General features: G+C 40.6%; 1 protein-coding gene across 5 annotated transcripts in view; it reads left to right on the plus strand.

Annotated features, from left to right (window-relative positions):
* Positions 1-756: 756 nt before the first annotated feature.
* Positions 757-12,942, plus strand: part of LOC116055591 (ATP-dependent 6-phosphofructokinase, platelet type-like) — a 33,536-nt gene continuing 21,350 nt past the window's right edge. For 3 of the 5 annotated variants that reach the window (XR_004898344.1, XM_031307614.2, XM_031307613.2), the window contains exons 1-8: positions 757-1,008; positions 5,864-5,937; positions 7,854-7,931; positions 8,545-8,734; positions 8,838-9,003; positions 10,322-10,366; positions 10,737-10,845; positions 12,740-12,835. Coding sequence is in view for 4 of the 5 variants with exons in the window: in XM_031307614.2 (XP_031163474.1) it covers positions 900-1,008; positions 5,864-5,937; positions 7,854-7,931; positions 8,545-8,734; positions 8,838-9,003; positions 10,322-10,366; positions 10,737-10,845; positions 12,740-12,835 (867 nt within the window). In the remaining variant the exon portion in view is untranslated. Of the gene's footprint in view, positions 1,009-5,863; positions 5,938-7,853; positions 7,932-8,544; positions 8,735-8,837; positions 9,004-10,321; positions 10,367-10,736; positions 10,846-11,804; positions 11,901-12,739; positions 12,836-12,942 lie in introns of all 5 variants that reach the window. The other 2 variants (XM_031307616.2, XM_031307615.2) reach the window with 1 other exon arrangement.

The raw sequence follows: 12,942 nt of genomic DNA on the forward strand, positions 1-12,942 counted from the left end.
ATCTATTTTCTTTGTGTTACATTATGTCAACTTTCCATGCTGTTACAACACTCACTGTTAAGTGTGTGTGTGTGTGTGTGTGTGTGTGTGTGTGTGTGTGTGTGTGTGTGTGTGTGTGTGTGTTGTGTGTGTGTGTGTGTGTGTGTGTGTGTGTGTGTGTGTGTGTGTGTGTGAATTGTTACTGGAAGTGTATTTCCTGACTGAGAGACAACAGTCTCGATTGCAATTGGTTGGAATGTACAGTACGTGACCTAGATGCCTATTGGATAATTTAAATGTCAGTCAGGAAAACAACTGCGTGATTGGCTCTGGCTCAGAAGCCGGCTCGTGAGAGCTAAAGAAGGTAAGAAAAAGTGAAGACATCTCACTCTGGTTCAATTTCCAGACCATAAACTAGGAGCTGGGTGAAAAATGAGCAAACATGGCCTAACATTACAGATATTATCTATTTTTAAAACACTATAGTTTGATTAACTTTGATACAATTACAAGTTAAACCAGATGATAATAGCCACAACTAAAAGTAATTTTAAGTATTATTTGTGAAATTGTTAGCTTTCACAAAATATATTTAGTTTTTTTTCTTTTTACTAATATTTTGAATAAGCTAACGTCATTGAATATTTTAACATCCTGATATATATAACTTCACATTTTTAGAATGTGAGTTATTTTTAGTCATGTCCTAATAAAGCATTGAGTGAGTCACCTTAGCTGATATACGATCTTTGGTCGGGGGTGTTTCCGTGCAGTTAGAGGGCAGTAGGCTACCCGCTGCAGTCCTCCTACTACAGCGGCTCTACTGTCTCTCATACACTCAGTTACTTACCGTCGCAGGAAGGGTTGCTGAGTTGTACATTTTAATTTTTTGAGGCAGGTGACAGGGACCCGGGACAGACATGGCTGGCGCGGTGGCACCGAAGCGGCAGGACACCCGGAAATTTTTCGAGAATCTGTCCGGCGCTGGTAAATCCATCGCAGTGCTGACCAGCGGAGGAGATGCCCAAGGTAACGTAGTTCCATTGTCGGACATGGCTGTCCCAGTCCAGTCCCTCACACAGCACGGTGCTGTCATGACGACAGAAGAATTGGTTTTGTTTTCTCACAGCGAATCACGAGCGTTAGGATTGGTTAGCTAGTTTAAATACCAACCACTCATTTCTCCATTTAAAATAAAATGTGTAGTATTTCTCAGTGGTACAGTGGAGGTCTGCCAGTAGTAGTCGTCCATATTCTTCTTCTTCTTCTTCTTCTTCTTCTTATTATTATTATTATTAAAGAAATGACAGAAACACGTTAGCCAAAGACCTGTCTCATAATTGATGTGTAGCTGCAAGCTTGTCCGAAAAGGGACCCGATACGTTACGTTACGTTACGTTACGTTACAGTAATATGGAGCAGGTCAATAAAGTTGCGGTTTAAAAACGTCTCATTGCATCAGATAAGAATAGTTGGTTTTATTACCGGTATGTATGTATATTCTTATTGTACTGCCACTCGGGATAATTACCTTATTATTTGATTATTTATAGGGTATTATGAATCTGGACGGCGGTTATGCAACAGCTGACGCTCCCATTAACACTCCTGTTTGACATATGCATGGTATTATATATGTATCACGGAGATAGCGGTTTGCCATTATATTAAACCATAGTGATAGTCCAGGCCTGCTAAAAATGATAGTCCATGTTGGACGAGGCGCTTTGATCATTTGGAAATGATCGCGATCACTTGTTGATATCGGTAGCAACAATCGTGATAATGAAATAATTCAAGAGACATCTACCTTTACATAAGGTATTTCTCTCTTATCATGCATCCTGCACCATTACAGCGGTTGCCTGCATAACATAGATGGCGCATGTGCGTGTGTTTGCGCATGCATCTGCGTCCCTGTGAGCATTCACGGTGCCGCCAGGACCTATCATGTAATCATCACCCCATAAGCATCCTGATATTTCTATAGTATTCCCATAATGGGTTGAGTCAGAAGGCCGGACTGCCAGAGTGTTCAGGTGTCCTGTTGTAGAAGAATCCCTAAACCATGGCATGCGTTTGGATAACTAGTCGTTTTGAAAAGTTAGACTAAGTAGTGATGAAATGAACTTCCCCTCAGGAAAAATGCTGGTATATATCCATAGACAGTATATAAGAAGTATCTATCCATAGACAGTATATAAGAAGTATCTATCCATAGACAGTATATAAGAAGTATCTATCCATAGACAGTATATAAGAAGTATCTATCCATAGACAGTATATAAGAAGTATCTATCCATAGACAGTATATAAGAAGTATCTATCCATAGACAGTATATAAGAAGTATCTATCCATAGACAGTATATAAGAAGTATCTATCCATAGACAGTATATAAGAAGTATCTATCCCAGGCAGGAGGATGTGTAAAACACGCGTCATGCATCACGGAGGATGGATGAGTCACGAGAGGACCAGTGTCAAGGTAGACACAGTAAAACTCCCCACTTCCGATTGGACCTTTCACAGTATATGTATCAGTCTTCCAGTTGGCGCTGCAGAGCTTTATTCTTTTAAAGGAAGTATATATCGACTTCCGGTCTGCTTGCTGGTGACTTGAGCCCTCCTATCACGGAGGGCTGTCAGCCTACGTGAGGAGCATCGAGTACGCACTACGCACTACGCAGTGGTGTGTGATGTGGTGGTGAATAGAAAGTCAGTTAAATGTAAATAAACTGAAATGTTATCCTTAAAAGTGAGGTTTCTGTTATGTAAAATCGTCATTATTATAGGCTATTGGTATTTAATATTGCTGGAACCCATGGGGATGTCTAAAGTGTCTTTGGAGCTTCATAGTGATCTCATAAGACATGATGGTGTTTTTGTGTCACTTAGTGCTCTTATAATGTCCCTGAAACATCATCAGGACATGTGTTACTGGGACACATGTCATCTGTAGATTGTCCTTCCATGGTGTGTCTATGCTGATCTCTGTGCTGTAGGTTAACCACAGGGCAGGCTGTTACATCACACTGTGTGCCTATAGGCTGCAGCCCATCAGCTCCAATGCTGGTATTACAGCACACCTTTATAGTAATACCATGTTACAGCAAAGGTCCTCCTGGCACCATCTGTCACTTAGTTGAAACTGTGATGATGCACACAGTCAGACATGTTAGTAAGGCTGTAACAACTCCAAATACTGCTGTACAATTAATTGTCTCAGAAATAATTGCGAATAACAATATAATTGTCTCTTTCAGTCAAATTTAAAAATATGTATTTATTTATTTATTTATTACTTCCTCAAACAAATTAAAGTTTTGAGTGAATTGTGGGATACATCTTTTGGTTCTATCCCTGTCATGTGACCCAGATAATGGAATAACACAAATACACAGCCTATGAAGTAAACTATGCCTGTTTATTATCATAAGACATTTTTTCTAACTGTATCCCCCCTCGTCATTTTAGTTGCTATGAACGTGTATGGTGCCAACAACTTTTGAAATGATAATAAAAAGATATAGTCCAACCAATAATCACAATATAATTACAATTGAATGTTAGCAATTGATTGAAGTTAAACAAAGAAACTGTGATTATGTAATACTTGTTACATGTTAGTGTCCTCATTTTCTTCCATTCATAACTGCTGGCTGCTGGTTCAGAGTCAGGACTCCTCTGGGCTCATGAGCTGCTGCTGAACAGAGACCTTTTCTTGTTAATGACTGTCCAGTTGTCAGCGTCTGCTGAATCTAATGAAACAAGCCGACAATGGAAAATATTTTACGTAAGATCATATCTATGCATATTTTGTAGCCTATGTCTCGAGTAGCTAGATGTCAGTTTAAAAGCTGAAAAACTGGAAAACCGCTGTTGGAACTGACACAGTCGATAATAATAATTCTGACTTGTGAGGATTTGCTGCATGTTTGGTCTCATGTGACAGTTACCTAAATATCTTTGTGTTTTGGGCTGAAAATAGTCAGATTAATCGATTATAAAAATGATTGGTAGTTGCAGCGCTAGTTTAGTGAAGCCAGAAACATCCGCTGCGTCTGCACCGCCTAAAGATCAACTTTCACTTCCTCCTGTGTTTATGAAACCCTTTCACACACCTCAACCTGGGGCTGGACGATTCATCGAACATGTTTCGACATCGAAATTCTGAAGCTGTTATTGACGTGTTTTTCCCATAACGGTAATATAATCGATAATTTATTTCTGTTGATAGGCCTACTTTCTCCTTAAAACATTCTACCGCGTGTGCAGGGTCCGAAATTAACACTCGCCAGTCGCCAAATGCGGGGGTGGGCCGACACGCACACACACAAACACTGGCGCACACACCAGCCACCAGCCACCAGCCACCAGCCACCAGCCACCAGCCACTGCCTTCTGTTTACTGAGAGCTAGCGTTTACCTCAGGCTAATTCCTTAGCTAGTCAGTGGTGATTTTTGACAGCCAGCCTCCCAAAAGAAAGCACAGTGAAATGAAATGTTAGCCGATCATTAACCGTTGACCAACACGGAGTCTCAGTTCACCGTGGGACAGCTGTAGGCTTGTACCGGTGATGATGTTCTGTGCATTGTCGGACACATGCTGCCACTTTCTGAAATCGCTTGCGGGACCGACACAGGTCCACAGCGGGCCGCGGCGTGTATGTCCAGACCCGTCTCCAGCGCCTCCACCTGCAGGTTGTCAGCTGTGTGTCTGTCTGGTGTACTCTCAGACGGCCGGTTGAACTCGCCGGTCCTCATCGATCTAGTTTCATGTGTCACGTAGATCTCCACAAGCAGAAAAAAGAGGAGCTTAAAACACAACTTGCTGGTTTAAAGTTAGGACTAAAAAGTTAATTAGCAGTTAAGAAATAGATTGTATAGCCTATTTATATTTTTATCATGCAAAAGATGTTTTTTAAACTTACACAATACAAAAAAACTGAAAAATGCAGTGTCCCTCATCGAATCACAAAAAAATGAAATTATCGTTCATTTATCGTTATTGAGGTAAAATAACGATGCAATTAATTGTGTCATATGGTGTTAATATATTAACGTTACCGTTAGCTAAAGTTAGTAATGGGTCTAGGAATGCAGCCTCTGAAGATGGCAGCCCCTGAATGTTGACCTGTTAACCTCTCCTGCTGACGGCTGCTCTCTCTGACACTCCCTGTTCATGCTGTCATGTTTACTATTGCTCACTGTCAGTATTGACCTTATTAAATGCTGATATAAATATCCAAAGTTGAGTGGAAGGAGGAAGCTTTTTTTTCCTCCAAATTTCCAACTATGGCTGAAAACGAATGGAAGTATGTTAGAAGAAGAGGGACCTGAGCTTGTTTCTAGTCCAGTTTGGCTGTAGAGAGAAATATCTGTCCACCATGACCTCCAGAAACTGTTGTCTGTCATTGCATTCATATTCTATTAAACCCAGGATTTCTTTAATGATTCTGAACAGAAATATCTTTTCTGTGGGAAATGTTAGTGAGAATAGAGCTTGTATGTAACGAAAATTAATCTGGAGGATCAGGTGTCACACACATGTATGTCTTTAACTCATCTCAACTCAACTTTTTTAGTAAATTACAAATTAAAATAGTTATATATAGATATTTTCATAAATGATCCCACTGGAATGCAGCATTCATCATATTTCCATGAGGAAATTGCAGTACGTTCCAGCAGCTAGATTGTGATGAAGATTCATAAACAGTCATGTCTGTAACATGACGTTTTTCTGATGTTCTATTCTTTTCTAATTTATAGCATATACTTTTGAATTTTATTTTTCCACTTGTGTGTGTTCCTCCAGTGTATTCTTAGTCTATCCATTTTCATACTTTGGATATTTATATATATTTTCTGTCCATCAACAGGTATGAATGCGGCGGTCCGGGCCGTCGTCCGAATGGGCATCTACGTGGGAGCCAAAGTCTACTTCATCCACGAGGTGAGGAGTGACTCCTGGCTCAGCCTGCAGTCTGTCCCACTCCACAGGGGGCTAAACCAGTACTGACGAGGCTTCCTCGTCGGGCTGCCGTTGTCTTTGACAGAGCCAGCAGGACTCAAAGAGTAACATTACTGAAAGGTGGAAGTTATTCTAGATTGAAGGTGTTTTGGAGTTCATTCCAGACATTTGGTGCGTCCAGACATACCATCTGGATATCATTCAACAAAAAATACTGAAATTAAAATAACAATTAAACAAGCAATCGAAATTACTTATTTGATTATTGTTTTACTTTTTTGTACTTTTTCTTTGTGGGATGAGTTTATAAGAAGCTTATGAATTGTATGTTTTTTTAAATGTGTGTGTGTGTGTTAGTTCAGAATGCAGGAAATTAAGTCTTTGATGCTCAAAATTCCCCTGGTGGAGGGCACCCAGACCCGCCAATATGATATGCCCCCGCTCAAAGTCCCATTCTGGCCCATATATATAGGCCCATATACTGTATATACATATACAGTATACCCACTACAATACATTAGACTACACCACTGCCACACTTCAGCTATTCATGGTACTCCCCATTAAACCAAACCTGTATACAATCACAACATTCTGCTGGTGCTTTAAATAGTAGACCTAATATGATTAGATATCAGAAAATAAAAAAGCACCAATAAATGCCTGTTTCATTAACATCTCAGAGTTGTTCAGCATCGAATGTCTGTCCCAGTGACAGAGGCACACAGAGATGATCTGGTCTCAGTGTGGATATAATTGGATTACCAGAGGCAGACTTCATCCTTCACTGGCTGCACCGTCATCCCCATCAGCCTAGAATAACCAATGAGCTGGGAGTAATGACAGCTGAGTGCTATGATGATGCCTTCCTTTTGGTTTGGACTCCGGCTGGTAGTTTGGATCAATGTACACAACATTGGGACTAAAAAAACTGTGGAACCTAAAAAGCATCACAAGCAACTATGCTGGCTACTTAATTCAATACTTTTTAGGCACCGACCGAATTGCCTCTAAAGTATCAAGTATCGAAAAATGCCTCATCATTCAATACCCAATTTCAATCCCTAAGGATCATCAGAGTTAGTGAGCCAATCAGCATGCAGCATGCTTCTACCAAGATCTAATAATGTCTGTGATTGGCTGTCTTAACGTTACACGTCGTAGAGACACGCAGGAAAAACGCTACGTTGCACAGAGACGGCTCACGGAGTCGGAGCTGAAAGATAGACATAAAGATTTGTGCTGTAATGTGTAATGTTGTCATTTATTTTTGTTTAAGAAAATTGCTGTCGAAAAAAGTATTGTTTAGGAACCGGTATCTGAGTCATGGTATTGGTCGTTTTAGAACAATACCCAGTCCTACTAGCAACGCCAAAAGATTATATTTAAGTTCTCATTTTGTTTTGGTTATATTGTTTTTAAACATGTCATGTCTCCTGTGCTTGAACCATTTGCAGATTAATCAATTAGTTTATCAACAGAAAATCAACTGACAGCAATGTTGTTAACTGATTAATCATGTTAAGTCATGTATCAAGCAACCATGACAGACATACCATGATGTCAGCTCCTTAAATGGGGGAGGGGAGTTTACTGTCTTATGGAAAAGTAAATGGGTTTTGGAATGTTGGTCAGACAAAACAAGAAATTTAAATTTTATCTTGGAGAAAGTGTGATTGTGTGGGATTTTAACTACTTTTGACATTTTATAGACTAAATTATTATTTTGATAATAAACCATATCACTGACAGATTAAGTGATATTAAAAATAATATGTAGCTAAAGCCCTGAACATAATACAGCTCAGGATGAGAATAAAGTGACCCCATAGTCACAGTTATTGTTTCCATAGGTGTCATAAATGATCCAGTGAACATGTATCTGTTTCTCCTCTCAGGGGTACCAGGGAATGGTGGATGGTGGAGACAACATCAAAGAGGCGACATGGGAAAGCGTCTCCAGCATGTTGCAAGTGGTGAGCAAAGCTTTCTGCTGCTGTTTCAGGCCACACACTCGTTCTCGATAGAGTTGCATCAGGTTGAAATCTAAAAAACTATCCATGTTTCCTCCTCTATGCTGTAAACTATGAAACTCTTAAATCCAGCTATCATTAAAAGACTTGAACCTGTGTTAATGGTGTAATGATAGCTGGAGCATCATAAAACGCTATGTGAAAATGCTTTTCTGACGCTGAGTGATGCAGCAGTATTTGTGCAGAATATCTGCTGTGTTGGTGGACATCTGGGATGATCATTGGAAGTGACTCAGCAACAAGGCTTTTAGCTTTGAGCCAAATGAGTCTGTGATGGAATGAGACCTTCTCACTGTCTGTCCCACTTTCATTGTCTAAAGTGGTTTTCCATCAGTGCAACAGTGAAAAAAGATTTATCTTGTAGATAAGCAATGTTATTCGATGGATGGATAGATGGATGGATGGATGGATGGCTGGATGGATAAAGATATATATAAAGAGCCACATTGCTCTAAAAAAACCTCAATAGAAAAAATTAGAAATGATTTGTAACTTTACCAGAGCCAGTAGAAGAGGGACTAATGTGATTTCAGATTGTAATGTATGTTTTCTTCAGGGCGGCACAGTTATTGGCAGCGCCCGCTGTAAAGAGTTTCGTAGCCACGAGGGCCGCTTGAAAGCCGCACACAACCTTGTGCAGCGCAGCATCACCAACCTGTGTGTGATTGGTGGAGACGGCAGTCTGACCGGAGCCAACCTGTTCAGAGAGGAGTGGAGCGGCCTGTTGGACGAGCTCGTCCAACAAGGTGATTGCTCACTGCAGGGCTTTCAGTCGACTTTACATAGCACGCCACTTTTAACTGTACAGGTGTAAAGAGAATGGATCTCCCTTCCTCTCATGTGGTTCAGGTCTGATCGATAAGGAGGCAGCCTGCAGTAACTCGGAGCTCCACATTGTTGGCATGGTCGGCTCCATTGACAATGACTTCTGCGGCACTGACATGACCATCGGCACCGACTCGGCACTGCACAGGATCATCGAGGTGGTGGACGCCATCATGACCACCGCTCAGAGGTGAACCAATCCTGACAGGAAATGAGTAGAGACGAGTAGAGATGTGACACGTCGTAGCAACAGAAGTCATAAGAAGACTAGCTAATACAAGACACAACATTAAGGACCCTAAGAAGACGATGACCTGTTTCAACTAGGGCTGTCAAACGATTACATTTTTTTTAATCGCGATTAATCACTGAAGTTCTATAGTTAATCGCGATTAATCACATATTTTATCACATGATTAAAATTCTATTATTTTGCATTTCAGAACAGTTTTTAAGTCCATATTAACAATCAAAAGCCATTCTTACCAGTGGATCTTGATTGGGAATCAAATGAATGCAAAGAAAGTGACTTTATGAACTTGATTTTAAGATTTGTAATTATTTATTTACTGTGTAAACAAAAGAAAAATGTGTGAATCTGTCATTATTGCACAATTCCTCCAAGTACCTAACTAAAAAACTAAAAATCCCTATCCTTACTAGAGTCAATCTAGTGTTTAGTAACTCCTAAATAATGTTGATTCCTCACTGACGTCCAGTGATCACCGGTTAATGAGACAGAGTTTGCAGCAGTTCCAGTGTGGCTGCTTCCTCCGTGTCGTACAGGCTGTGTGTGTGGGGCTGCTGTCCCCCTCGACGGCAACGAGACAGGTCAGAACATGCCAACCGTAGTCTTTAAGACCCGAGTCCTCTACGATGCTGACAGGTCTGCAGTTAGTTGCCACCCGTTTCGCAAGAGCTGTAGTAATTTTTGGGGATTTGGTTTCATCCACAGGTCGGCAAGTAGCACTCTCCAAAATAGTGCTTTGCCCGAGTGGGTAGCATGCTAGCGGGTAGCATCATGTTAACTGTACTACTATGCTTAGCTCCGTAGGTGGTAGCTCAAGCTTGACGTGCTTCGGTGATATTTTAATTCAGCTTTACACTATGTGCATATGGCTTTCGACTTGTCTACGAGCCGTCCGGGAGTTTTGGAAAATAAAAAGCACCATTCAGAATTGCGTTGCTGCTGTGTTTCTCCATCATGCCTGCAGCCTGCAGCAGCAGGATGTGTTAGGAGGAAGTGGCAGCTTGATGATAAGTAACGGTGCTGCAAAGGGTCAAAATAGTAGCCTGTTAGGCACGACAGGAAGCTGAGTGAAGTGTAAAATAAATGAATAAATGGCGGCATGCGATTAATGCGATTTAAAAAAATGTACGCGTTATGCTTGGCCCTTAATTGCGATAATGCTGACAGCCCTAGTTTCAACAGATCAGTCCACTGGGCTTCACTGATGAGTGCTTTTTCTAGTTTCTGACATTTTGTCTGTTTTTCACTGTTTTTCCAGCCACCAGAGGACATTTGTGCTGGAGGTTATGGGCAGGCACTGCGGGTAGGCCCTTTATCTTGTGTTAGAGTACATCACAGAGAGATAAAAACACCATACATATAAGAACATATACTGCATGTACATACGAATGTGTATGGTCTTTAAGTTAAATATGCTACTGCACACACTAAGTCATGGCTCAATAGAACTACTTCAATATTTGTGTGAAAATATTGATAAATGAGGCCCATGCATGTGTGTTTTGGGCAATAGTCTGTTCAGGCTGTGTGGATGAATTATTTCACAACAAATATCTGTAACAGGAAAGTAAAGATTTGAGACAATTATTAAAATATTTTGTGTGTGTGTGTGTGTGTGTGTGTGTGTGTGTGTGTGTGTGTGTGTGTGTGTGTGTGTGTGTGTGTGTGTGCAGATACCTGGCCCTGGTCAGTGCCCTGGCTTGCGGAGCAGACTGGGTTTTTATCCCAGAAATGCCTCCTGAGGATGGCTGGGAAGACAGCATGTGTCAGAAACTGTCTGAGGTAACAACAGTCAGTGAGGGTGCTGGGTTTAAGGCCCTTCTTACAGAAGAAGTTGACCACCACATCTGTGGGTCGTTGAACTCAACCTTTCATATTTACACTTTAAACTCTGACCCCACTAGAATGCACCTTTAATCAAATTTCAAGTAGGAATTTTGTTATAGGTTGTTTGTAATGAAGATTCACATATAATATTATCAGGAGTCAGACACATTTGTGTCATTAACCTCCCTAAATTCAACTTTTTTTGTAAATACTATCCCACTGGAAACAGTGTTAATCAAATTTCCATGAGTGAATTGAAGTACGAGCCAGCAGCTAGTTTGTGATGAAGATTCATGCATGACAGGCATGACTCTGGTGGGACTCGAAACCAACAACCTTTGTATTACAAATCTAATGAGCCTCTGCTGTTTCTAAAACTATCAGCAGACATCTCATGCACTAACATTGCTGCTATATTGAACGTCATGTAAGGCCCTAGTAAAGCCTCGCTCTATAAAACAGTGACTCTGGTGGGACTCGAACCACAACCTTTGAATCACAGCTCTAATGTTTGACTGGAAGTCAACAAGTAGGAAATCAAAGTGCATGCCAGCAGCTAAAGGAACCTCTTAATAATGATATCCATAGCACCACAGAGCCTGCTGATTTTAAATTAAAACTAACAAACAAACAAAGTAACAAACAAACACGCACACACACACACGCACACACACACACACACACACGCACACACACACACACACACACACACACACACACACACACACACACACACACTTCTTTATGACTTTCCAACACATTCTGACATTGATATCAGATCATCAGATGATTTGAAGGATTTTACGTATGTTATTATGCAAAGTTATACTATGCCAGGACTCACTAGTACAGAAGATACTGACTGATGAATTTTCAGTAGATTTGATGTAGTGAGTGTGTTTGTTATCGTCCAGAGCCGATCTCGAGGTTCCAGGCTGAACATTATCATAGTTGCTGAAGGAGCCATTGACAGAAAAGGACTGCCCATTACTTCTGATTTTGTGAAGGATGTGAGTAGCGCTCAGTTTCAGACTGACGCAGAGGGAAAAACCACAAGCTGGACTGAAAAGTTACAGTATAGCAATTTCTCAGTATTCTGATTGGGGTTTTTTTCTTTCTTGTCCAGACACTTGCCACATTCTGAGAGATGCTTTATATTTAATATTTTTGCAAAAGAAATTAGACTTTCAAGCGTTTTATTTTGAATTATGTCCATCTTTTCCGTTCCGTCATTTACCTCAAATATTGGTGTGTCTGTCAGTGAGGGGGCGATCTGAGAGTTCCACTGTCTGACAGTTAGTGGCTGGAATGCATATCTTAGTCCTAATCTGTTACGTTGCTATAAAAAGGCAAAGAAGAAGGAATTACTTGAGTTAAACAGTGGAGGTTTGAAAATGTTTTATGAAGAAGGGAATTCATTCAACACATTAGTTAGGCACCAAGGATAAACTCATGTTTAAAAAAAAACCCTATATGGTGTCTTTATGTCTAATATCCTACCAGAAGTACAGTAGGTAACAGAATTAGTTTTACTTTGGGCTGTCAATCATTGTGTGGAGGATTGTTGTGTGTCATCTGGCCTTCAGTGTCCCTGCATTACTAGCATGCCTCATTGAAAACAAATTGGCCCAGCTAGCTGTAGATATGAAGCCTTTTTCCACAATGTGGCAAGTGCCTGCTGAAGAAAGACAACCAATGAAATGTCAAAATGCCTTGGTGTTCTTAAAAGACATGAGAGTTTATCAGTAGTTGACCTGAGATTATCCTCCATTACCGGATCCAGCTTTTGGCAATGCAAAACGTTTTCTGTCATGTTTTCAAATGCTTTTGCTTCTTTACGTCTCTCTAGAATCGTGCTGATAAGAAAAGGCTGAACATTATTATTGTAGCTGAGGGTGCCATAGATTGCCACAACAAGGCAGTAACTCCTGATTATATCAAGGATGTAAGTACGGTGGAGAAGCCTGCTAAGTCACAGACCCACAAACTCTTTTTTCCCCTTCATGGTTTGCTGTTGGTTTCCTTCAGAGCGGAAACACACACAACAAAGTT

The sequence above is a fragment of the Sander lucioperca genome, chromosome 9, assembly GCF_008315115.2.
Source record: "Sander lucioperca isolate FBNREF2018 chromosome 9, SLUC_FBN_1.2, whole genome shotgun sequence".
Classification (NCBI taxonomy): Eukaryota; Metazoa; Chordata; class Actinopteri; order Perciformes; family Percidae; genus Sander; species Sander lucioperca.